Source organism: Argiope bruennichi, chromosome 8, assembly GCF_947563725.1.
Source record: "Argiope bruennichi chromosome 8, qqArgBrue1.1, whole genome shotgun sequence".
NCBI lineage: Eukaryota > Metazoa > Arthropoda > Arachnida > Araneae > Araneidae > Argiope > Argiope bruennichi.
In genome coordinates, this window is record NC_079158.1 from 55,063,066 (window position 1) to 55,089,851 (window position 26,786).

The 26,786-nt window shown below is 30.0% G+C and overlaps 1 protein-coding gene across 1 annotated transcript in view; it reads left to right on the forward strand.

Moving 5' to 3' along the window:
* The window catches only part of LOC129981288 (arrestin domain-containing protein 2-like), a 228,655-nt gene that overhangs the window by 84,397 nt on the left and 117,472 nt on the right, over window positions 1-26,786 (forward strand). The window contains exon 2 of the mRNA XM_056092061.1: window positions 7,898-8,023. Within this exon, the coding sequence (XP_055948036.1) occupies window positions 7,912-8,023 (112 nt within the window). The 5' untranslated portion in view covers window positions 7,898-7,911. The remainder of the gene's footprint in view (window positions 1-7,897; window positions 8,024-26,786) is intronic.

Genomic DNA, 26,786 nt, shown 5'->3' on the forward strand with positions numbered 1-26,786 from the left:
TGTATATTAATTTTTATAGTTGCTTATTATTTTTGAATACACGTATAACTCAAAAAATATAATCCTTTATGTCATTTAAAGCATACTTTAGCATTAGAATCATGATCCTATCTTTATCAGTTTAGCTACTGGGCCACAGTTGGAGTAGACAAACTATATAATGAAGAATAAAAATTAAATAGAGATAGACAAATTAAGCTTAAAATATTATCATGTCACTGTGTTTTGAGTCGAGTTTTAATTCCACTAAGTTTTTCCAATCTAGATAACTCTATGGAATAGGTGGTCATAATAAAAAGGAAGAATGATGTCTTCTATTAATCATAGATAGCGTGAAATGCTCAGATACCATTAGACATATTCTGGTTTAACTGCAATATATAGGATAATAGGAGGATATACGTTGAAAGACTTACTACATTAGTGTTTATCTTAGAAGGAAATCAAATAGAAAAATGATCACCTTTAATTTATTCAACACTTAGTGGAGCAACACAAGCTTTTGGCTTTAAAGTATAAATTGCCCATCCTAGATGAAAAAAAACTGGGGAACTCCTAAAAGCTAGCTTAATTGATGTGACCACTAATGCATTGTTATAACTAATATCGGTCGACCAGTTTTCGAATACTGCTTGTTATTGGTAGAACTGGATTTAAACTCGGTGATTCCCTAAGCTATTTGAGATATAGGATTTTTAATGAATCAACTTAATTAAGGCATTATTATACATGACACTAATCCATTCGGGCATTTTTTTTAAAAAAAGTAGAGCTTCAGCTGTGGTTTGTGTAACTTCTATGTGTAAATAATTTTTGTTTTTCAAAAGAATGTGCTATGTATTTTACTGATTAGTAGAAGCTGTGAGAAGTTTTTTGAGATATTACCAAACGAGTTGGCATTATTTTCTGAACAGAAACATAATAAAAGAATAAATAGGGATTGCCTATTGGTATGTGTTTTATTGCTATGAATTATAAGCAATTAAAATAATCTGAATTTTTCTTCTAAACGTTATGAGAATTAGTATTTAGTGAGTTATATATAAGAGAATAAAAATTGGCTAAAAATGTAGCCAGAGGATAGGCACCGACTGATTTTTTTCTCCCATTAAACTAAAGAGGGCGTGGAAAAGGAGAATTTCTTTCTGAGCTATAATGGAGGTAATATGGTCCATTATTTTTTCCTATTATGAATCCTGTAAGTTCGAAGTTTCCTAATACAAGAAGAATCGTTTCATTTTGATAGATAAATTAATGATCGATTTTTCTTGAGCCATATGTCAAAATATTGATTGATATATTATAGACTGCATAAAATAAGGTAAGGATTTTAATCTCCGTAAATGTTTTATGTCTTACGATAATGATTCACGCATGAATTGAAAGAATAAAAATTACAGTTCTCTGACAAGTTTTCGATTTCAGCACCTGTTATCAAGCAGTGCATTGTCCATCCTTTCATCGACAGATCTAGAGTAATGAAAACTGTTCTATTACAGTTCTCCTCACAGCTGTTCGATTTTAGAGCATGTTGTCACGCAGTGTATAACCTATATTTTTATCAATAGTTCTGGAATTATGGAAACTGCTTCAATCTTGTCTTTAAATCAAGTAGATAGCAGAACCTATATTTGTCCGAGGCCCTAGTTGGCGCTACTAAAACAAGAGACGCACCTTATCGGCATAAATTGCTGCCTTCGTAACAGCGCGGTTGTCCATGGCAAGTGCCATAAGAAACAACAACATTTGTCCGATCTATTATAAAAACTCTATAGAAAATTACACGATCGCAGAAAGAGAAAAAGTATAAAAAAGTTTTGAAACATTTAGCACTTTTATTTTGGTAATAATGATCGCTTTGATCTTTCATCTACACAGATGTCCATTGGTTTCAAATTAATTACATCAAAGACGTATATTATTTTCAGTTAAGTAAAAACATTTAAATCGGTTGTTTTTAGTCTGTAATGCTATGCATGAATAATCATAACGCATTTCCTCTATTTATGAAATCATGATTGCGTTGTTTTTGTTTCTTATGGCACTTGACATGGTCAAGCCTACTGTTACGAGGACAGCGATTTAAGCCGATGGTGGAACGTCTCTTGTTTTTTAGTAGCGCCAATTGAGGCTAAGAATACGACTTAGCTACTCAGGTATCACATTCGCTTGCACAACCCCTTTTTCCGGGGAGGCGCATTCACACATCTCTGAGATAGAATACGAAGAACAACTACGCCCGAACCGGGACTCGAACCCGGGACACCCAGATCACAGAGAAGACGCGGTACCCCTATGCCAGGACGCCGGCAATCACAGCGTTTTTCATCTTATAGATATGAAATGATTATTGTAAATTTCGCGTAAAGTTATATCGATTTATTGCCCATTACTATTTTATGTGCACTTAATGTTACCTAATGGATTATCCTAATGCATAAACATATAAATTGCTGTAAAAGTTTATATATATATATATATATATATATAAGGGGAAAATGTTATTTTTCTGAATTTTTTTGGTTTTTTAAATTTATTATTTTTATTATTGTCTCAAGTTTTTATAAACATTCAAATGCATCAAAGAGTAAAAAAAATCGTTTTAAAAATTAATATAAATTTGAGTTTATTTAGTTTCGAGTTTCGATATGTGTCTATATTTTAAACGTAGCGTATTCTTCTCAAAGACATAAACTTTTGGAAATATTTTTTCTAATTATTTATCTGTTGATTAGAAAATAGTTGCTTAGTTTTAAATTAAAAATTATTATATTTCTCAGTTTAGTATTTTCTTATTTTTTTCAAATCTATTTCACTACTATGTTTTCAAATTAATGTATCAAGATATGCTAATTTTTCTCGATAATTTTTTCAAGTAAATAATCAATAAATCTTCAATAATTTCCTTATTCTATGAAATGTTTTGGCATTTTACGAAAGAAAATTAATATACGAAAACAAAATAACTTATAAAGCCTGAGACTGCGAATATTCTTTCATTCGTATATGAGCTAAGCCGGAATGCTGCGATTTTCTTTGACCTTTTGAAGAGGTGTAGGCGATCACAAACAACACTTCCCATGTGTTCTACTACTCCTCCGCAATGCACCCAAATTGAAGCTGGCAAAGTGGATTTTTGGGACTGTCAAAACAGCGAATGTGCTTACAGACCCGGCCTCTTTCTTTTGATACTTTTTATTTGGGGAAGAGATTTCATTCCATTCAACTATTTCTCTGGCAGTATTGGATTTATTTTTATAGGAAAGCGTGCATTTCAACTCTCTGCTTTTTTTCCTCTTAATTCCTTTCTCATGTTTTAGGTACGGTATCTATTTTTCAGTCGTATATTTTTTGTTGAAAAAAAATGAAGGGCTAAAATGCATTCTATCATCTTCGTGGGAGTTCTTAAGAACTTTTTCGAAAAGAAATAAGTCCTATTTAAGCGAGATTCAGTTAATCCATATTATTTCCCCCCTTTGGACGCTGGAACTTAACTCAAAATCATTTCCGAAAAATTGTAGATATAATTCTTTTAGCAAAATTCGTCCATTCAGGTTGGTTTAAGGAATTCATGGGATTGAATTCAGCAAAAAAGATCTTCTGTAGGGAAAAGAAAATATTGGAAGAAATAAAAAGCTTTATTAGCACAAAAATTTTCAAAATATCATATGTATATTACAACATTCGTAATATTTTAAAGTATTGCATTCTATATTATTGAACAAAATCATTTGATATAAAACTTTATTTCTGTAACAAAAAGGAAGTAGTAGACTAAATAAGCCGCTCCGTTGCACTAAGATATTGAAATGTATTATGCGTATGGTACAATATCATCTTATTTTATAACTTTGTATGCATAATAATCTATAATGCGCATTTATGTAGGAAATACAAACTATTAAACTAAATAATCTGCTTCAATAGCACTAAGATATTGAAATGTATCAGATGGTATCTTAATATTTTGGGAATATAATATTGCAATACAATATGTACTATACTGTATAGTATCGAAAAATATTACTTGATATCGAGTATTATTACAAAATATTCTGTGTCATGCTGTAGTAATATGGAGCTGTTACAAATAAAATCTATTTTAAAGTAACGATTAAAGATTATAGATTACAAATAGAGCAAAAATGCATTACCAAAAAAAGTCCTGATGTCCCATTTTTGCAAAATTAATTATTACATTATCAATAATCAATTGTTCAACAGTTTGGAGATAGCTAAGATTTTCTCAATATACTCTAACATACAGTTTTCCGTAAGGAATCTGACAGCTATAAAATAGTTTATCCCTAATATAATGTCAGATTTTCTCATTATGATATCATAGGCTTCAAACTGTTTTGCAGTCTCCCACCTCTGTCAAGTGTCGAAATGCCTTTTACTTAATATCTGTGATGCACAGATTCAGTGTAAGGATTTTTGACGCTCCTTTTTAAAAAAAATTCAAATTCATTCCCTTCATCAATGCACTTTCTTACATTCATATGAAAAAATGTATTGATTTTTTCTAATGAAAGAAATATCTAGGAAGGTAAGCCCCCTTCCAGCTTGGCTTTAGGTTTTTCAATGTATTATATTCAAATAATACAAAAAGAAAAAAAAATATTCATTATGTTGCATCTTAAACAACAAGTAATCATCAGCATTAGTAAATACAATTTTTTTTTTGAAAAATAGTTTATTATTTATTAGAAATAGCAGTAAAGATTCGTTTTAAATATTTATTTTAGTAAAAAATATTTAAATAATAAATTACTTTTAAATTTTTTAATTAATTAATGAAAGTCATATATGAATAATAAATAGCCTGTCAATAAATTTCATTTTAAAAAATCAAAAGCTTTTACATTTGTAAAAAAAATATTATGTATTGCTTTAAATGTCACGATCGTGGAGAAGAGAGCTTGAAAAAAGAAGCAAGTTTGGAGCAATCTCAGAGTACTTATAAAAAAAATAATAAGCAAATTTTCAGGGTTTTTTTTTTATTTGACTTCGAAATAGGTAAAGAAAATTCAAATTATAGATAATATTTTATTTTGGCATGAAATATAAGAAACAAGCTCAATTCGACTTGTCGAGCGCGTTTTATAAATTGGTTTACAAATGTTGTATTTCAAAATTTTAATAGGGATATAGCCCATTACTAAATTCTATGAATGAGATTAGTTTTAATGTTTTTTAAAAGATGATAAAAACTAATTATTAAATAATATGCTTTCTTCCATTTTCTTGTTTATTCTAAAATCTCTTTTATTTTCATTCAAACATGTCGATAGATGTTTGATATAAACTAAATTTCATGCAGTCAGTTGAATAAAACACATTATTACAACTTAATTTCAATTTTATACGTGAAAATATATGAAAAAAAGAAAAAAATGAAATTCCATTTTAAGAGTATATTGTTTTAACTATGAAACATTTTGGAATATAATTAACTGTTGATAATCTATAAACTATCTATAAATTGCGATAAATTGTGATTGGTTACATACTGGCTATAGCAGTAACTTCATAAATACGCTTCTATAAAAGAAAATATATTTTACGTATTCGATATTATATGATTAATAATTTTAGTGAATTAAATCGATGGGAATTATTTAGTGATCGAATGTTCTTACCACTGCAAAAATAATAACAAATGGGCATAAAACAGTAATTAAAACTCCTACTTTTTATGACGAATAAAAAAAATCGATGTAATGATTTGAAGTGAAATTAGAGCAATATTTTTTCTTTAATAAAATTATGAAAATTGTTTTAAGCTCGGTGTATGAAAAATTTCTCATTCTTATGAAATTCATACGATTGCATATTTCTTTTGATCCAAGTTAACTTATTTTTAAATATTTACCATGAAATTTATTTTATATAAAATAAATATTTTATATAAATTATTTTATTTAATATATAATTTTGTATTATTATTTATATAATATTATTTTATATAAAATAATAATTTATTTTATATAAAATAAATTATTTATTAAATAAAATCCCCCTTATTATTTTTAAAAGGTTTATTTCTTTAAAAATATAATCTTCTTTATAAATATTAATCTTCTTTGAAACATTTTTAAAGCCTTACTTATCTACTGTATAATAGTTCTTCAAACAGCTTTGCACAACATCGTTTTTAAAACTCATATGTACTCTTAATCGCAAACATTTCCAAGCTAAAAAAATTAAGCAGCAATAAGATGTTTTATCCTTTAACAAGATTTTCGTTGTTCAGGAAAGTACTCTAATGACCCGATAAAGTACTTACTGTTCGAAGACATGTGTTTTCCATTTATGGTCTTAAAGAATCGCCAAGCTAATCTATCAATTTCTACAACTCAAGCTAATCAGTTCAATCTATTTATAGAAATGGTAGCTTCGTAAGAAAACTTTGTTTTAAACGATTTAATACTGATATCACATTTTGAGCACGTGTGGCTGATAATTTGTGATTGTTAGAAGTCCAAGCCTGCTAGAAAAATTGAACTTAGTGATATACGTTGAACAGATTTTAAGGAGTCACGTAGTTGGTGCCTCTAATGCCTGTGTGTAAAAGCGACACTGCCCGAATAACGTACTTACTCTATATTAAATTCAATGAATAAATCTGTATTTGAACGATCATTCAAAATGATTTCGCCATATTTTTCTTGTACTTATCGCTTTATATTTTAGTTACATGTAACGAAGTTTATTACTTAAAACGAATAACTTTAATGAAAAAAAAAATAATTTTAGAGATATCCAAAAAATCACTTCAATATTCAAACGGGTTTCAATTGATAATCAGCTCTGATTTCAAAATTAATTAAATTATTAATTTTTGTTATGATTTTTTCCCGAAAAATCTGTATTATTTAATTACGAAATTTGATAAAGTAAATTATAAGATTCCTTGGATATTGAATTTCAAATCTATCGTTTGTTTAACTTTCATGGTCGTTGCAAAGGTCATATAATTATATAATTACATAGCTAAAGAACATTATTATATAATTGGACAGTTAAAAATGAAAGATGAAGATATATATATATATATTATACAGGGTGCGGCTGAAAAACCCGGACAAACAAATTTTAATATAACTGCTAGCTGAAATTTTCAATTAAATATTTTATGTAACTTCTTCAGCAAAATAATTTAAACTGATAGATATAACTAATATTATTATAGAAGTCTTACACCGTTCTGTTTATACCTCTTAAATTTTCTGTTCTTCCGTAAAATTTGAACTTTAAATTGAGCAGAAGTGATTAAATTTCAATTATATGAAAAACATTTTTTCTGAGACTAAACATGTCTCTTTAAAATATAAGCACAGAAAATAGAATAATACAACATTAAAGTATCATATGCACTGTAGAATAATTATTTAATTTATGCAATACCTCAAAGTTTTATTCAATAAAAATTTCTCAGATTCATCATAAAATTATGAGTTATTTTTGTTTCTTTCAAAAGGGCTTAAATGACTTAAATAATAATATTTGATTTGATTTCAGTCTATAAATGCACTTTTGAAAAAAACTATTAAATCTATATTTTATACAGTCCTTTGGTCCTAAGGAATTATACTCAGCGAAATAATCTTGACACTCCACTTTTTTAAATAAAGAAAGAACGTTTCTAATTTCTGCGACCAAATTCGACTAAAAGGTATGATAAGGAGGTACTTTTCAAAAATGTATTCTCTATTTTCTCCGCTACATGACGATGTTAAATGTTAACTTACTTTTACTATAAAGTATAAAAGATGTTTTGGTTTGGTTTACTGTCCCATTTTTAAAATCACTTTTAATAAACTACGGCTTTTATTTGAATTGTTTTAAATACTGCTTTTAATTAAATTACATAATTTTCTCTTTTGTTTCCCAGCTGAAGCCAGCGCGATGGACTACATACGAGAATTCGATATTCGACTTGAAAAGGAAATGTACTATGCTGGCGAAGTGCTAGCAGGACACGTCATCTTAGACACAGTTGAAAACTTCAAATTAAAAGGTACACACCTTTATTTCTCATTTTAATGATCTTCATTATCTTCTAATTTTTCATTTTTGTCTCGACAAGGTCGTCCTTAAAATTTCTATCATTATACCATTTAGAGATGCATAATCCACGATTTTTTGAATAACAAATAATATTGCTATTGTTATTTTTAAATATGCGTTCCAAATATCTGTTACTTCAATCATATTATTAATTAAAAATTATTACTTAATATTAAATATAAAATTTATTCATTGTAATTAATACTTAATTTACTAATTTAATTAACGTGTGATTGAATTAATTTATCTGTTTCAGCTTACTTCTTAAATTTCATTTTTTTTCTCAAAACTATTTATTTAATTTATTCATTAGAGTGAACCATTTTCTGGAAAAGATGAGTTAAGAATATATGTCATTTCTTTAAAATGTTTACTTTAGTCCTATATTCTACCAATAGATGGCGCCAGCAGTAAACAGAGTACATGTAATCAAAGTCAATCATGCCACGAGTAATTAAAAATGATCTGTATGGAATAGCGCATCATCAAATACGAATATCGGTCACTCCCGTAAAGTGGAGCGGTGACTTCGCACTTTCCAGTGAAGCCTCGCACTTTCCGGTGAAATCACCGCTTCGATAAATTTCAGTGATATGCAATTCAATGATACGATACGATAATTCCAATAACCGGTCCGTTCACTTTTCAATCCAATCACAGATTTCTTTCGACAGCTTCCATTGGACAGATCGTATCGATTCTTACTTTCAAGTAAAGTCACCGCTGCGGCAAATTTCAGTGATATCGTATCGATTGTTACTTTCTATCGTGATCCAAAACCTGTAATCGAAATATCATCAGTAAGATCGTATCAAGGATTTGAATCGCACCCCTTTTTGAAAAGTATTGATCACTTCTATTTGTGACTTTTTGATATTGGTTACGTAATAACCGCTCTGAAAATATTCGTCATCCCTAATACCATTATCCTGGCCACTTCAATATGATGGAATAATTATAGAATGAAAACGTTTCTATTATTATTTGTTTTAGTTCGAAGCTCTAAAATTGGTTGTTGTTGAAATAAATGACAAAAATTCTTTAAATGTGGAAATTAAATAAAATTAATTTTTATTAATTAAAATAATTTATGCATAAATTTTACACTCATGTGCATAAATTAAGGATAATGCAAGTTCAGGAAAAGAAAGAGTCAAAACAAATGTGACTTATTTGTAAAGCCTATTTATTAAACAAAAGGTAAATAACAAAAAAGATGCTACATGTTTGATATCATTGATAAAAATTGCGATTTTTTGCTCCCTGGAGCAAATTAAAAAAAACCTGTTTACAAAAACCAATATTACATGGTTGGTATGATGGTTAATAGATAGTATGTCTCCCAGACGATGCAGTACAGTCCGTACAACGCCTAGGCATGCTGAGTATCAAATTATCGATCTGATCTTGGGGAATATTACACCACTCATCAAGCAATGCTCTTCGAAGTTTCGGTATACATGTAGGAGGTGGTTGACAGGCTGCAACTCGTCGGCCAAATATGTCCCACACATGCTCTACTGGATTCAAGTCCGATGAGAATGCTGGCTAGTCCATACGGGTGATATCCTCCGATCGAAGGCATTCAACGGTGAGGATGGGCGTTGTCTTCCATAAACACGAATTCTGCGCCCATGGCGCCTCGAAACAAACGTACATGTTGTTCCAGAATGACGTCCCGATAGATTTGGTCTTTCAGGGTTCCAATTTGAGTATGCAGGTCAGTTCTGGAACCCAGAATAATTCCTCCCCAAATGAGCAATCCTGCACCACCGTAACGGTGTCGTTCAATGATGTTCTCTTGGTGGTAACGGGTACCTGGCGCTCTCCATATGAAAGTCTGGCGAGAATCAGACTGCAAGCTAAACCTGGAATCGTCGGAAAACGTCACACAAGACCACTGTTGCGGTGCCCACAATACATGCTCTCTATTCCAGGATAACCGTATGCGATAGTGAGTTGCAGTAAATGGAATACATCTGACAGGCATACGAGCTTATAGACAAATTTGCCCTTAGCTTCTGTACACGGTCTGCCTTGAAACTGTCGTACCAGTGGCTGAAGAGAACTGACGAAACAGGTCTGATGCTGTGTTCCGTCTGTTTCTTTTGGCAGTAACTGCCAAATACCGGTCCTCATTCGGCGTTGTAACTCGAGGGGGGGGGGGCTGTGCTGTAACGTCTACTGGCATTACTATCATCTTGGAATAGTTGACACTATGGGCGATTTCAAGTTCCTCGGATACTTCCAGCTGGGTACGCCCACATTCCAGGCGGCCGATAATTCTACCACGTAAAAAATCATCCAAATGCTTCCTTTGTGTCATACTATGCGGTTTTTGCACTGAAAGGCTTATAAAGCTAATTTTACTCCTTTGCCCGTATTCTTTATACATTCCTCTTACATTTATATTCCTCTCTCTCTCTCTCTCTCTTTATATATATATATATATATATATATATATATATATATTCTTCTAGATTCTTACCTTTATATTCCTCTTACACTCTCGTCATTGTGACGTACTATCGGTGTCATCTGGTGGCTGCCTGGAATTTCCATATGATTTTTGAAGATGTGTGTAGTCATTTTACGTGTGATATAGTATGTATTTTAGAGTTCGATTTCCGCGTGACTCTGAACTATCCTTAATTTATGGACATGAGTGTATAATCCTTTATATCATTTCTGTTATCAACATTCCTTTTTCTCAACTTGTATAAACGTGAAACGATTTATTAAATATGAGTGGTGTTTTAGTGATATCTGACCTAGAATATTCATAATTTATCATCAAGCACATTGCTTGCTTAAAATTTCGAAGATTTATAGCGTCACTAGCTACCTTCACGGTGGAGCTTTACATCTATCATAATGATGATAGTTAGTAAAGTCAATTAATTTTTATTAATTAAACTTTATCGTAAAAAAAAGAAAGAACACTTTTTAAATTATACTTGTAAAATAAACAGAAAGAATTTTGATTGGTTAACTGTGCTTAGAAAGTGATGAATTTATGGGTGAAATAAGAATAGTTGCATAATCTGGGGCTTTGCGAAAGGTTTGTTTTGTAATATCTCTCAAGAATGGAGGGTGGCAATAGATGATCATTAGTGACTCATCTAGGAATCAAGAAATTCTATATGAAATAAAAGAAAATGATGAAATATGTACAGTAGTTGGGTTTAGTCTACTCTGTAAAAGACTTCTCTTAACAAGAACTGTACAATGAATACAAGTGTATTTGAGATTTCTTTGGATATGGGGGATGGTGTAGTAAATGATCATTGATGATTTATCAAAGCATTATGACCATTTGTATGAAATTAAAATTGGCGAAATCGGTGCTGTGACTTTCGCGGTTTATCCGTAGGGAATGTACAGTGGAGAAGTCTTTCTGAAACTTTTATCACCAATGATGGATTGGGGAATAGGCTACCACCATTGATTACATACCTCGAGATCATTAGCTTTTATGTGAAATAAGGATGTTCAGATTACTTGCGCATTTCTCTTTGATTTCAATCACTTTATGGGCGTATTTATTTTCTAAAACCAATAAATTACTAAGCGGGGATTTGTTACGGAAGGTAAAATGCAGGGGATACGCACGTTTGAGGGAAAATGTATTCTTAAAATATACGCTAATAAGTAACTTTTCATTTTTAAGTTGTGACATGAAGAAAAACCCAAGGAACCAAATGTCAGATATGATATTCCTGAGTGGATGTCATATCTGACAATTAATTTTATTGTTTTAATTAATTTCGGGGGCATTTTGATGGGTGTAGAGCTTTTTTCTGTGATTCGGTTTGATTGTTGGGCTGATAAAACCACTGGAAGACGTTTGATTTCTATCTCCCTGAAAGTCTAGACAAGAAAATGAATAGAAATATTTTTTCCTCCATTGATGAGGTCTCAATTTCAGCAGAGAATGGTTTCAGTAGGACTATGTTGAATTTCAGAAATAAAACAATTATTTATCACTAGGTGAGTGATGCAGCCGAATATAATTTCTGACATACAGTCATAGAAAATAGTACAGATTATATAAGAAAGGACAAAAAGAGATGACATAAGACTAACAAAATATATCATACTATCCGCTTTGACGATCAGCTTATTCGTCCAGCTTATGGACTTTTTAGATAATGAAATGTTTAATATGAAATGCATTAAAAAAATTTCAACGTGCTATTTGATACGACAGAAACACATGAATTTAATTGAATCAGTATAAATTATTAGGTTACAAATTGAAAATTGTATATTCTGCAAACAAATCCGAAGTGAAAATCCTACTACGCTAATAATGTCTAAAGATAGCAAATTTTATTTTAAATAAAATATTAAAAACAAAGAAGAAAACGTTGAGATCATGAATATTAAAATTGATATAATAAAAAAAACATTATAAATTTCAAAATTAGTTTCATTTTTGAATTTTAAAATGATGCAAAAATCATTTCAGTAAGATAATACTTTTTAAAGATATGAACACCAGTTTCTACAGTAAAATCCTAGAGATTATCCATCTGGCGATGTTTAAGCCCATTTCCGCGCTTGATTAAACTTATTTTGATGCCTATTTCGATAATCTTGATTTCTTATGCATCTTCTTTTCTCTGACTGAATGGTGTAGCATGCCTGACCCACAAATAAGAATTTATAATATTTTAGAACTCCATTAATTAAGCGAATCATTGAATTAAATGCAGTTGTAAAAATTTTAATGAAACAATCAACAGATAGTATGGTGCTTAGTTGACTGCTACCATTCAATAATAAGAAATAAGCCCGATTTCTGGACCACATACGTTAGTTTTATATATATATATATTCTTATAAAATCCGCATTTATATGAAATGTAATGTTACAGCACGATATTATGAAATAGCAGCAAAAAGCCATTTGATTTTATTTGCACTATGTAGAATTTTATAAGAAAAGAAGAGAAATTATTTTTTATATATTACGTGTATTAATCATCTTTCATAGAACCGGCCAAGATTGGAAGAGTGCGAATCAATATTGTTCATTTCGGTTTTTTGGATCAAATTTTCTAATATACCATTATACCTTTTTACAAATATCTCAAGCTAGAATGTTCCAAAAGTTTTTCATTGCATATAAATCAGGATTTCAAAATAGCCAATGAAGGGTTTTTATCTCGTTTATCTTCTTGATACAATCAGAAAAGTAATAGGTGAAAATGATGTGCCAAATGCTCTGATATAATACTGAATTCCTTTTGCTTCTGACAAAACTATTTTTCAATTGCACCAAACTTTGTAAGAAATATCTTTCCAAATCTGGGTTTTGAAAAAAGGCCGTGTTCTTTACATAGAAAGTAATACTTGATAAGACTTAAGAATTAATACACAGTTTTTTGCAAAGGACTTGAAAAACGCGCCAGTCATTCAAAAACGTGCCAAAAACCAAAATCTAGCATACCAGATATTGAATGGATATCAGAAATGGCAATAAGAAATTTTTAGGGTTGCAAAAAAATTGCCACGGTTACATTTAGTGGGAAATCGATCCAAAATAATGCAACTTTGGTGACCATACATTAATGATAAGCCTAGCTTAAAACTTAAATTCATGTGACTTATATAAATAAAGCTTTTTGTTTCTTTCGAAAACAACACATCACTCCAATTAGTGGCAACCGTTAAATATTTAAGGGCAAATTTAAACGTGAAACAATATCCCGTTTCAATAGCTTAACTTACTATTTTACTGCTTCTTGTATATACATACGGAATTCTGAGCTGGGCATTTTTAATTGCTCGGCTGCTATAAAACAATGGCATCGCATCTTTAATTAGTTAGGAAAACATTTCTTGCTTGCTTGGAGTTTTGCTTCTTGAAAGTTTCAGGTCTATCTCTCTTACTTGAAAAAATTATTTGGGTCCTTCCTGTTCGGTGTTTGATGCCATACCTACCAGGATTAATGAGAAAGCGGTTAATTACAACTTTCATTCTGTAATTTTTTTTGAGAAATTTTATCACTGTAACCAGCATCAATCTTCTTCAGCTTCGGATAAATGTAATATCATTCACGTGACATTAAAATAAGCAAGAATAAAAAAAAAACTCAATGTCCACAAAACTTGTATTTGTTTTCAGAATAGAAGACAAATGTTGTCCCGATTTATTTATCTGTCAGATAATGTGGTCAATGTACGATTTCATATTTTTTTTCCAAGCTGATACCGCCGATTTTGATAATATTTATACAATCCAAAAAATACCTGGGTTTTTAAAAATGTCCTTTGTTTATTATTTTATAGCATTAATTTAAGTTGTAAAAGAATTGCATGATTTGAAATATCTGTAGCTTTCTATATTTGGTAGTATTTCGTTCGGCGTTATAAGTTTTCCCACCGTCTAATTTTAAAATCAGTTTTTTAAATAAATGAAATAAAAAAAAAATTCTAGCAGAAATTAGAGTGGATAGATTTGATATGAAAAAGACGATAGACCGGAATTAACCTGATTATATTAATTTAAAACGCATGCAGCATTAAAACATAATGCAAATTTGCAGTGTTGTTCTTTTTAAAACCAAACGTCAATTCAAATATATTGCTTTTAATTTAAAAAAAATTATACATCTTCAGTCGAGCTTGAAACTAATTTTCTTGTTGATTAGGCTTAGGAGACGGGAAACAAAATTAATAATTTTTCGACAGCCTTTCTTCGCTGGAAGAAAAGGTCCTGTATCCAAGTTGAATTTGTTTTTAGCATAAAGAAAAATGTTTTTTGCTCAAGAATTGATTGATTTATTCTTTAAGCGAGGAAAACACGCTACTAAGATTTTAATTTGCACTATTTCATATTCCTATTTAAAATTTTTAGAAAAAAAAAAACTTAATTAAAAATAAGAAGTAAAAATTCTTAATTAGTAATCGATAAGAGACTTGTGTCAGGGCAATTAAACAGTTCTTCAATACAAAATTTTTAACCGATAATATAAGGAAATTTAGTTTTTCTGTTGAAAATTATCCTTTTTTAGGATAATTTACAGCAAAAAAGTTTGTTTTTACCACCTTAAATTTTCCCATTTTTAAACTGCAAATGCAAACAAATAGGAGACGCAGATAAATCCAAATCAAAGTTATTATTCTACTTTTTCAAAAAAAAATTACATTAATATGGTAACATGAATGAGATATGAAATGAAATATTGCCTCCAATTTTTAATTAGAATTTATTAATTTTTTATTAAAACTAATAATTTTTATTATTACTAATTACTTAATTTTTTACAAAAAATAAGTTTAATTTTAATTATAAATTCTTTAATGAAGTTTGTAACGCTTTTATCAGTCATTTCAAGATTTCTAATCAAAGCCAAAAGTTCGATTTCTTTAAAAAGAAGTTCCTCAAAAAGAAAATGATTAAGTCTGTAAGCGATGATTAGGTCTAAAAAGTTGATTAAGTCTCTAAGTGATGATTAGGTCTAAGAAGTTGATTAAGTCTCAATAATTAATGGATTAAGTGGAAATATATTTTGAATTATGATATAAAAGAATAGTGTGGATTAGTTAAAATGATCTGCTTCGAATAATTTGGAAGAACATGTCTGCATTTTTTAAAACTTTTTCTTTTTTTTTACATATAATTTAATGTGGTGGTCGTTGAATCTATGCATACATCAGTTGCAGAGTTTTAGTTATTAAGTTGAGTATTTTTGTTCTCTATTTCAGGGTTTTTGTGTCAAACTGTAACAAAAGTGCAATTTCTAAAATGTTTATGTTTTTAGGCTGGCAATCCTTTTCTAAACTATAAAATGTAAAACTTGCTGCATGCAGGCACAAACCTACTTTGGTGAAGTAGAAATATGACACTTAAGACAATGTTTTTTTGTTTTTTTGAAATTTTGATATGATAAAAATTCATTCAGAAATTATAATGTTATACAGCGATAACTTACCAAAATTTTAAAGTTCAAAAAGGAATTTACACCATCCAAAATCTCAAAATATTATCTTTTAGATATTATTAATTCTGGTGTTACAATTTAAGTAAATAAAAATTGATTTTTTTTATATATTTTATAGTAAATTTTATATATTTTACAGTATTTTTTTCATTACCGTAATGAAACCCAAACCTTTTTCATAGCAGCTACAAATATCTCATTCTGATTTTGTGATTGTTAATAACCATAACATAAAAATTCGGTTAATGTTTTCCAAATTGAGTAAGTTTTTTTTTCCTTTTTATTAATAAAATCTTTGAACGTACATTAAGGCTTATCTTCAGAAATAAGGATTATAGAAATTTTTTTTGATGTTCGGCTTATTTACACAATAATGCTCTTTCTTGCAGTATATTTGATTGTATTTATTGAGTTTCTGTAAATTGGGTAAATGATTAGATACCGAATGCAGTAGTTATGAAGACATATGAAGTAAACCCAAAACAACTTTATTCTGCGATATTTTGTAGCAGAGGATTAAATATCCTCTGTTTTGCTTTTGTATGGAGATTTCTTTTATGACTGATTTGTAGACGATATTATTAAGTTTTTATAACTTTTAGCACGTTTCAAAAAATAATGATTAAAAATGTTTTCACTTAATATGTCTTGCAGTCTTCTGGACTAGCGTTAGCAGTGTTAAATAAATTTTTTTAAAAATTAAAGAGATTCAAATCTATTGTCCGAAATATCGTAAGATGAAAGTGTTTTAGGCTTGATTCATCTATTTTTAATATATTGTTTAAAAAACTAGTTCTTACTAACAGGAACAGTTGTATAACAGGAATATTCCTGTATACAGTTGTATAACAGAAATAACCTGAGAATTAAAAAAAATATTTACAGTAATCAATAACTGAAATGGCAAAAAACAATGTTGGGAAATACAATATTTAAATATAGAATTTCATAATAAGTAGGTTGAAAATTATATGCATATAAAACTAGCATCATTGGGTACTAATTTTAGTAATTTTAAAGAGTAAAAATGTTTTGTGCTGTAATATGCTCCGACGTTATTGAGAAAAACAAACGTTTAGTTTAATTTTTAATTAAAAATCAAGATAAAATTTCTCAGTATTCTTACATCATAAACATATAATATTTAAAATGTAATGATCAGCCAAATTCGATAATTTTTTGTAAATTACGCTGTGTTCTGCAGAGAGACAAAAATTTAATAAATGAATACGAGATTTTTATTTTCAGTCCATTTGAAAAACAAAGAATAAGAATAAGAAAACAAAGAATTGCTATTTGTGGAGAGTACGCTTTTAACGTCTACCAAAAAAGGGGTAGGCTAATTTTTAATTTATTGTAATTCTCAATCTATAAATCGAATTATTAGATACATAGATACTGATTTGAATTTAATTATCTTGTGTTAAATAGTGTAGAATGAAATGTAAGTTTTTCTAATGATTTAATACATTGCTTTCACAAATTTTACTGATAATAAATCGGTGTTTGTGCTACAAATATAAGTAACTGATTACAAAGCGACTCACAAAAATGATATCATATCTTTAATCGACTTTAAAAAAAAACAAAAAGAAAGAAATATCCTTTCAATGTCAAATTTCAGGCATAGCTCGTAGAATGAGTCTGTGCTCCGATGAAAAGTCCGTAGTCGGCCTTTAGTAAGAAAACAAGCCAGGAAATTCCGGAGCTGAAAAGGAATTGATGAATTTCTCGGTCGGGTGGCCATAAAACATTTTTCAACAGAATCGGATACCCTGGGATCGGAAAATCTGGAGGAGGAATGAAAGAGATTCAATAGCCGTACATCTAAAAAGGCCGAATATCTTTCACGAAATCCCGATTTACGATCAAAATGGCGATCAGGAAAAGAATGTTTAAACTACTGGTTCTCCTTTCCCGAAATCCGGTTGAATGTGCAAATGGAGAGTTGTAAAAAAGATTAGTTCTGTTCTATTTCGCGAGAAAAAGCATTTCAGCCTTCTCTTTGTTCGATTTATCTTAGAGAAAAATCCCTGTACCCGCAACTCTTCGTTCTTTATCACGTTTTATAGCATAAAATGAAAGTCTGAAAAGCCTTTTCATGAGTTAGAGTAATTGAAAAGTAGCGCGGAGATGAAATAGATATTTTATGAGGATGCACTTATTCGCAAGTTGTAAAGTGAGGGTGATGTGTATGTTAAATCGTTTTTATTTGTCATTTATGATAATGAACTTGGATACAATTATTTTCATAAGTTGATTTAGTAAAAATCTTCAAATTTACTTTTTTTTATTTCTTCGCATACGAAATATACAAAGAAAAAGCAGAGAATACCGAGGCAAGTTTGAGATAGAATTCGCACTGTCTGAATATTAGAACTTGTAATAAATTATCCTCTTAAATTGTTCATTTGCAATTATTTTAAGCTATTTAATTTATTATTTTCATTATAAACGTAGTTTATATACTGAGTTAAAACAAAAAGTGGCATTTGGGTAAGTTCAACACATTGCCTGATTCTGCCGGTTTCGTAATAATATTATGTTAGCCTGTTATTGTCAGTTTTTAATTATTGCATTATCTTTCTTCAATTTAAAAATGGCTTGGAATTATAAAAAGAAGACAAAAAGAAACAAACATTTTCTGTCATACATGAAAAAAAATGGCAGTTAAAATATAAAAAAATACTCAAATCTTTGTGAACGGTAGCTGCGTCTTTAAGATTAATTTGGATTTGATTTCAGGACACCTTTCAATTAATGTAAAAATATACAGTACCCTAGAAGGGCTACAGCCATTTATCTCTTAAATACTAAAATCATTTAAGATGCAAATTTCATACCGTCCTTTATGTTTGATAATCTGATCATTATCTGAATTTAACTCTTTTCCTCAAATTCAAATCTACATTTTCAAGTTTTCGAAATTAATTGCTTTCGAACCTTTTCTCTCATTTCCCCAGCAATAGCTTCTACTTTTGACCATCTTATTGCTGCACAAATGACACCTGTCGTACAAAGTCACTCCCAACACCGTAAGATGTGAGATCGTTTCACAAAAACTAAAACTAGAAAAAGCAATAATAAGTGTAGGAAAAAAAAAGCAAACATCTATTCTGGTAGCTAAGCCTCTAAAAAAATTTCTTTGCCAGTATAGAAGGCGAAATCAATAAAAAGATATTAAGCATTGGTGCTTTAGATTAAATCTACTCACTAAATTCCACTAGAACAGCTCGGTCTGAGTTTTCGAATGCTTGTAAGCACAGCAGCTCAAAAATATAACGCATTGGATAAATAAAACTTGGTATGTGTTCTGTGTCTAATTTGGTTTCAACTGCCAAAAAAAGTGTCCGAAATGCATACGCGGTTCTGCTGAATGTATTACGAAGCATAAAATACTCATGTGCGAGATTTAAAATAAAATTAAAAAATCTGAGCATTTGTAGCGTTTGTAACTTTGCTCAAGGCCTCCAATTTTTATGCGGGTGAAAGAGGAGGATAATAGCCATGTTAAGAAGTACAAGAAAGATTCTTAGGAAGAATACTCCCGTTGGTTAAGTTCCGATTAACTATGCGAAATGCTTATCAAAAACATTGAATCGTTTTATTGTCTCTTAATAAATAATCTTTAAAAAAATACATGCTGCTGAGTGCTAATAAGAAGAATGTTTGTACAAATTAATTTTTTATTGTTATAACTGAACTTTCGTTTTTCTCATAATTTTGATTGCATGTTGTTATTAAAAAAAACTAACGGCTTTTTTTGTTTTGTTTTTTTGCTGTTGACTTACATTTGGTGCGAAAAATATAATAAAAATTAATTACCATTTAATTTCCAATTAATAAAGCCTTTTCGGCCTATAATAAGATCCTTATTTTTTATTGAAATTCAATCCTTTAAATCGAGATTTAATTTATTTCATTGCTACTTAAACACATTAGCTGAGCCAGCATGAATTCCTTTTTGTCTTATTTTATTTTGTGATTATATTTCCTTCTTATCTCATGGTTAGAAGTTCTTCTTTTTTTTCACATTTCTATATTTTATCCTCTCTTATTTTAAAAGCAATGATGATGCTCAATTGAAAAAATAATCCTGAAATCTAAATTATTCTATTTTTTTTTCCATTATCAATTTTCTTTAACACTGAATTTTCATGCATATCACATCCATTAAAATAATTTGCATTTGCATGATCCAAAAATCTAGACCAGTTTAAAAAAATGGTGTAAGGTATTGAGAGTAAGTTATAAAATACGCAAAAAAGCACAGCAAATAAAAAGAGCAAATTAATTTATTTATAATATTATTTACAGAAACCATTTATACAGTTCCCAGTTTCGGGGATATCTAGATATTAATTTAAACAACATAAAGAACCCACATTTTCACATTTCTGAATTTAGTTGCATCCAGTTCAATTTAAAACTCCGAGGTTTGGCCGAAAAGCTTGAGAAACAGTCTTATCGATCCTCTAATCTCTTAATCTAAACAATTCTCTTCAAGATTTATGGTTTCATCTTCAGAGACTTCAGATTTTTCTTAACCAAGGCATCTGGCTTTCATCATTTAAGACAAGAGATACAGTTCCAAGAAATGCCATATCTGCAGCCCTGAGTTGACAAAGAAAAGCATCTCCAGGCGATATGTCTGGCACAATTGTATGTTTATTAGATCATTAAAGATTGTGAATTTGAGTAATAGCAAAATTACAATGAGATACAAAAAAAATTCCCATTCTCAATTTCCTGAGAAAAATTTAAGTTATGTACAGTATTATTTTCTAATTTGCTGATCTAGAAAGATCGTTTTCAAGTAGGGTTAAAGCACAAAATTTTCATTTTTAAGCTATGATAATCCACATGGCAATTATTTGTTTATCAAGAAAGATTTTACTATCTATATTTAAATTGGAATAAAATTGTTTAACCCTTTCTAGGGCCGTGGCAAGTATACTTCCCACCAAATTTATCAATCTTTATATAAAATTATGTAGGTTGGCATAAGTTCTGACAAATATTTTTAGTAAGTCAGAAACTTAGATGCGTCAGTTCTTTATCTCAGACAAAATGATGTGTCTTGATTTGTTACTTAATTATTAATTAACCAAATTAATTAATTAATCAAATTAAATTTATCTAAAAAGCTAAATGAATCCCTTTTCTTATTCTAATTTCAAGCCTAAAAATATTTTAACATAATATGAACTAGAAAAAATGGCCCTTAAAAGGGTTAACAGAGATATACATTCTATTTAACTAGTTGAAAGGATGCACCTCAGGCGCAGTTTTCAACACATTTTGCTTACCTCAAACAAGGCGTAATAAATCTTTTTTAGGAGGGGGGCTTAGGAAGCACACATTTTCTGATCTTCCTTTCTTCTACCAACTTTCAAAACGAGATATTTTTATTGATTTTTATTTAGTCTTTATTTTTTCAGCTTTTCGGTTTCAAGTACTGCAACAAGCTGAAATAATAAAGCACCGAGTCATCTTTATGAGAATTTAGCAGTTCTTGCATATAAAAAAAGTAATTTAAAAGTAATTTTAAGCAAAATGTTAAAAAAAAAGAAATTACAAACCCTTTTATCACGCAATCTAAATTTTTAGTATCAAATTTACCTATAAAAGGTATCAGGCTGCACAAACATGCAAGCATGAAAAGACATGCAAAAATCATAATATAGCTCATAAATTTAATTAATCTTTGGTTTTAATTTGAAAAATTTCAAGCACACGAATCTTCGAAATTTAACTAAAAGCAGAAATTTAAAAACCCTAAATTGATCGAAAAATACATTTGAAAGTTTCGGGGGCATCTAAGCAATTTCCTGTATTGCTTATTTGGAAATCCAGTTCTCTCTTCTTTCATAAAATAAACGTCAGAGTGTTTTGTTTTCATATAGCTATGTTTTGATTCAAACTTTTCAAAGTCTTGGAGTCCTCAACTTAAAACAGCGCCCTCTTTTCGTCAATTTACAGTTTTACTTTGGTAAAATGTTTATTTCGGTTTCTTCTGATTTAAGTTTTTGCCATATATTTTACAGTTATTCTGTATTGAAATGCATAGGGTTTTTTTTAATTATATTTTTTTCTCACTTTCCCTCTAACACACCTCTCTTTTAATTTCCTTTAAACGAAAGTATAAATAAAGACAATTGTTATTTACAACTAGGCTAATAGTTTTATTTAATCTACTTGCCATCAGGCTCACTCATCTCAACAACTTTGGCAGCTGCCTAGTCAGATATTCACCAGTACTTAGCATAGAAAAAAAAACTAGCTGATTACAAAAAAAAAGGAAAAAAAAGACTCACTTTTTATTATACAAGCTACTCATATGATAAAAATAAAAAGCTATGCCAATCTTCAAAGAAAACCGCTCGGTTTCTTTCCCCGGGAAAGTATTCCATTTGCTGATTATGCAACTCATCCCTCATTTTAATGATGATCTTCCTCTTTCAAGTTCGTCCAATAACTTGAGGACAATCTAGAGGACTCCACCGCAGCCACCTCGCTCCAGGCACAATGGGCCCATTCCGGTATCCATGGAAACAAACGACATCGAATGCAGTTGAACAAAGGATTAATCATATCCTCAAACAGAGGAGGCTCTTGGCCTTGTTTGGAAGAAAACAGAAACTCATCAGCTGTGGGATTCAAATGAGAAAGAAGCCCAGATTGAGTGATAAATATTGTTATTTCGCGATTGGGGGGTCGTTGATGGGGATGTAATTGAGCAAGGGCCAGTTAGAGATACAGAATTGGTACTCTTTGTTTCCTTTATAAAAATGGAAAAAAAAATGTATTTTGATCAGTGATTCTTATTATTTTGGATACGATATTATAAAAAGAAGAAATAAGAAAAGCATGTAATGAAACTGGCAATGCTGTCTCTCGATGACGGTGCTTATTAACACAATGGCACGAATGTATTCCAAATGTCTAGACGACCGAATACGGTCAAGACGTATACAAGCAATAAACAGCAACACTTCTAGCAAACAAAAGAATACAAATAACACTACAACAATATAGCAGCTCAAAGCGCCCAGGGAGAGAACTCTTTCAACTATTAACTAGAGCTGAACTTAAATGATTGCCTACATCTCGATCTCATGAACATTTTCTCTATCATTCATTTTGTCGCAAAGGTCACCAAATGGTCGCCAAATTTGTCGTCATGCCCGGGGGTCATTAATCCTGCATCCGAGTAGCATCCAATAGAGATTTCCGTAAAACTTTCTTTCCTATGAGGGAAGCAACAATATAGATTTGAAACAATATATATACTATATACATATATATGGCAAATCTCTCATCTCAAGGGGAACATCGACCAGGTAGCTTTGTTCGACTGATATGTGTTATTTACACAGTTGTTCCCTATCAAATAGCTAATCCAGCAGCTGTACTTTCATACCATTTCTATGTACTGATTTAAATACTAGAAACAATGCACATACAGTTTAATTTAATGATAAAAATTGCAGCACAAATGAAAAAAACATAAACATTAATTCATTACTTTATAATTTTAAAGCTCCTTTAAAAGAATTTTTCCCTCTTCATAATAAATAGTTTTCAAATCTTAGCTAAATATCTCATCATTTCCACGTGTAACTATCGATTTCTTCTTCTCTCCAAATACAGATAGTTTAGTGATTAAACACGAATAATCCACTTCCTCGCTCAAATATTGACTCGGCACCAAGTGATGTTTTATTTTTATCTTTGCGACATGAATCCCCAACCAGTCCGATTTTTTCTGCTGGCCTGTAATGATGTATTAGTGTTGCAGACACGGAAAGAGCAGTAAATTTACCAAGATGATGTTTCTTTCCTATTGATATTAAAATTTGCTGAAAGTTGTCATTTTATAATTCAAGAGTTTGTTGTTTAATGAAATCATTTAATGAAATGGATTAATGAGGGTTTTAACATGGCCAGTACAGGAATGAAGCAAATGAGGTACATATCAAAAGTATATTGTAGGAATGAGGACCAAACTCGGTAAAAGAAGAAAATAATTGAAAACGAAATGGCGTTCTATTACCTCAATATCTATTATCTTTCTTTTTACTCTTTTTGCTCCATTGTATTGCAACTGGAGACAATAAATACACTTGGTTAGTCACAAAAAGTGTACTAAGACAATGATAACAAGTTAATGGGAACTTGAACAGAACACATACACATAGCACACGTAAATAAGAATTGCTATTAGATAGGATACATATCATTACGTTACCAGAATTATGGTTATTATTCAATGACTGATAACCCACAGTATTATACAAATTTTTACAGGCCAATATTGGATATTTCGCTGTACTACTCAGAGCGAGCGCATCTCTCTATTTCTAGACTCGCACTCGTTCTCTTTGTTTGTTTATGTTCACTCAGGTGTTCCTTCTAGCGGCTGGTTCTAATATATCGCTATCAGTTATATGTGGGAAATATACAATTCATTAATCTTTTTGAGTTTAAATATGCTTAGTTTTGGTATTGTATAATATTTGTACCTCTTACATGAATTTTCCAGAAAAATTAGAAATGTCTTCTCTAATTGCAACAAAAGGGATCGAAATACAATTAAGGGACAATATTAAAATAACAGAACTTCTGAAAGTATAAATTGAAATTGAAATTTAGTCCTTTGCAACAGAAAAGGTATGCAATATGTTTGTGTATCTCAAGATAGTGGTTAAGGTCAAGCAAGCTATTCTGGTTCTTTCATCCTCTTTCTAAATGATGTTGAAATCATCGGGCATAAAATATAAAAGAAGAAGGAGGATAAAAATGAAGATGGCACATAGGCCAAACATTTATCAGGAAGGTAGCAGGGGAAAAAGAAGATTGTAGATATTTGATAAAGTCTGTTGTTATATATTTATCTATTTTAACGCACGATGTTCTGAATCTTCAGTGTATATGAAGGGAGTTTTTTACATCTAGTCATAATCCTTTGTACTGGAAAATATGCGAAATTATATCCCATCTCCCAATGCCACTAATTGTTATGAGATAATATTTATAGTAATTTTAAAATATTGAGTGAATTTGTATTTTTGAAATATGAAATTACATATGCATGATTTAATTTTAAGTAATCGGTATGATTTTCGTTATTATTTATTTAATTGTGGCCAATAGAGCGAAAACACAACTAATAGATTTCAAATGCTGCAGTTTTAACTGTTGGTATCACAAAATAAATACAGGTGTATTCTAGAGACATATAATCAATTATTCAATGAAATTGTACTATCTGCAGAATAAAACAGGTTAACTTAAACAATATTTCAGATTTGGCAAACTTATATACGGTATACTTATACTAATATATACTACTTATCCCATTAATACTTATCCCATTTTCTCCTGAAGGGATTTATTCAAATCTGAATATGACAACCTTTTATTTAATCAAGCGATTATACTCAGACCTGTTTTGTAACATATTATCATTCTATGAATATATATTTTTTTTAATGTTACAACATCACCCTTGTCCGAAGTTGTTTTCCTAATTGTCTAAACTTAATTTATTGTTAAAAAAAGTGAGCTTTAGTCATTTGAGAAATATGTCGCATGATGGTATCCTTCCTGCAAATGACCTACATCACTGTCAAAATAACTATAAATATTGACAAGGCTGTTACCGATCGTTACTTTGACACCGTCAAAGTAACTATAAGACGATCTCCTTTCTAAATATACGTAAATGAGTCAAAAATTGTCTACGCTTCCGCCATAACTCTTCCTCGACTTAATAACTCACCTATAAACTAAAATCATATTTCGAGCTTGTTGAAAGTTATCACCTGTTGTGAAAGTTGATGGCTGCCCTGTATCCTCTCTATGCATTACTCTTATTTCGACCCCTTTTATCTTGTGGATATATAAAAACAAAGCTTTACATGATAGAGTACTTCCCCTATATTATGTCAAAAGTCTTCGATGAATTTCTTAACCTGTGTACCTTCGGATTAGAGGAATTGGTTCACTTCTCGTTGCTCCTCTTTGGTACAAACTTCTAATGGAGTGTCCATGATCTATATGCAATAGTAGGAAGAAAACAGGTGGAATTAGGATCAAATAACCATAGCAATACAGCAATAAAATAAAATTTAGATATTTTTTATTTATCTGCAATTGAAGAAGAGTTATGTCAAAAATGTGGATAGTTTTTTTATTTATCTTCGTACTAACTGAGAATTAAGAACGTATAACCTTTGACATTATGACCTCCACATTGAGGTAGTTCCTGTACAGGACAGGGATTGTTAACCTGAAATAGCATTAACTCGGTGGTTATAAATGTGATTAACACGTTCTGAGTGGGTAAAGAGTCCGTTCGAAAAATTATTTTTAAAAAGAAATAAAAAAATTAAAAGATTGTAATTTTTGTAAAAGTTGATTGCTTGTCGCCGAGAGGAAGAATACGCAAAAATGTAGTACAAAAATAAAATGAATAAATAAATGAATAAAGAATAAAGTTTAATTTATTAACATAGTTGTATTATTCATTATTAATCAACTTATTTTTAATTTGAAAGCGAAAAATATGTTGCAGATAATTCAATAGCTTAATAATTAACAGCCCATTAATTAAAAATAAAATGTTCATTTCAACTTCCATCGAGCCTTTAAATCATGCTGAATATTATGGGTACATGAAGTTTTAAAAAAGCGTTTAAACGCAGATTTTAGCAGAAACAATTCTATCCTTTTTATGCAACCATCCCTTAAGAAATT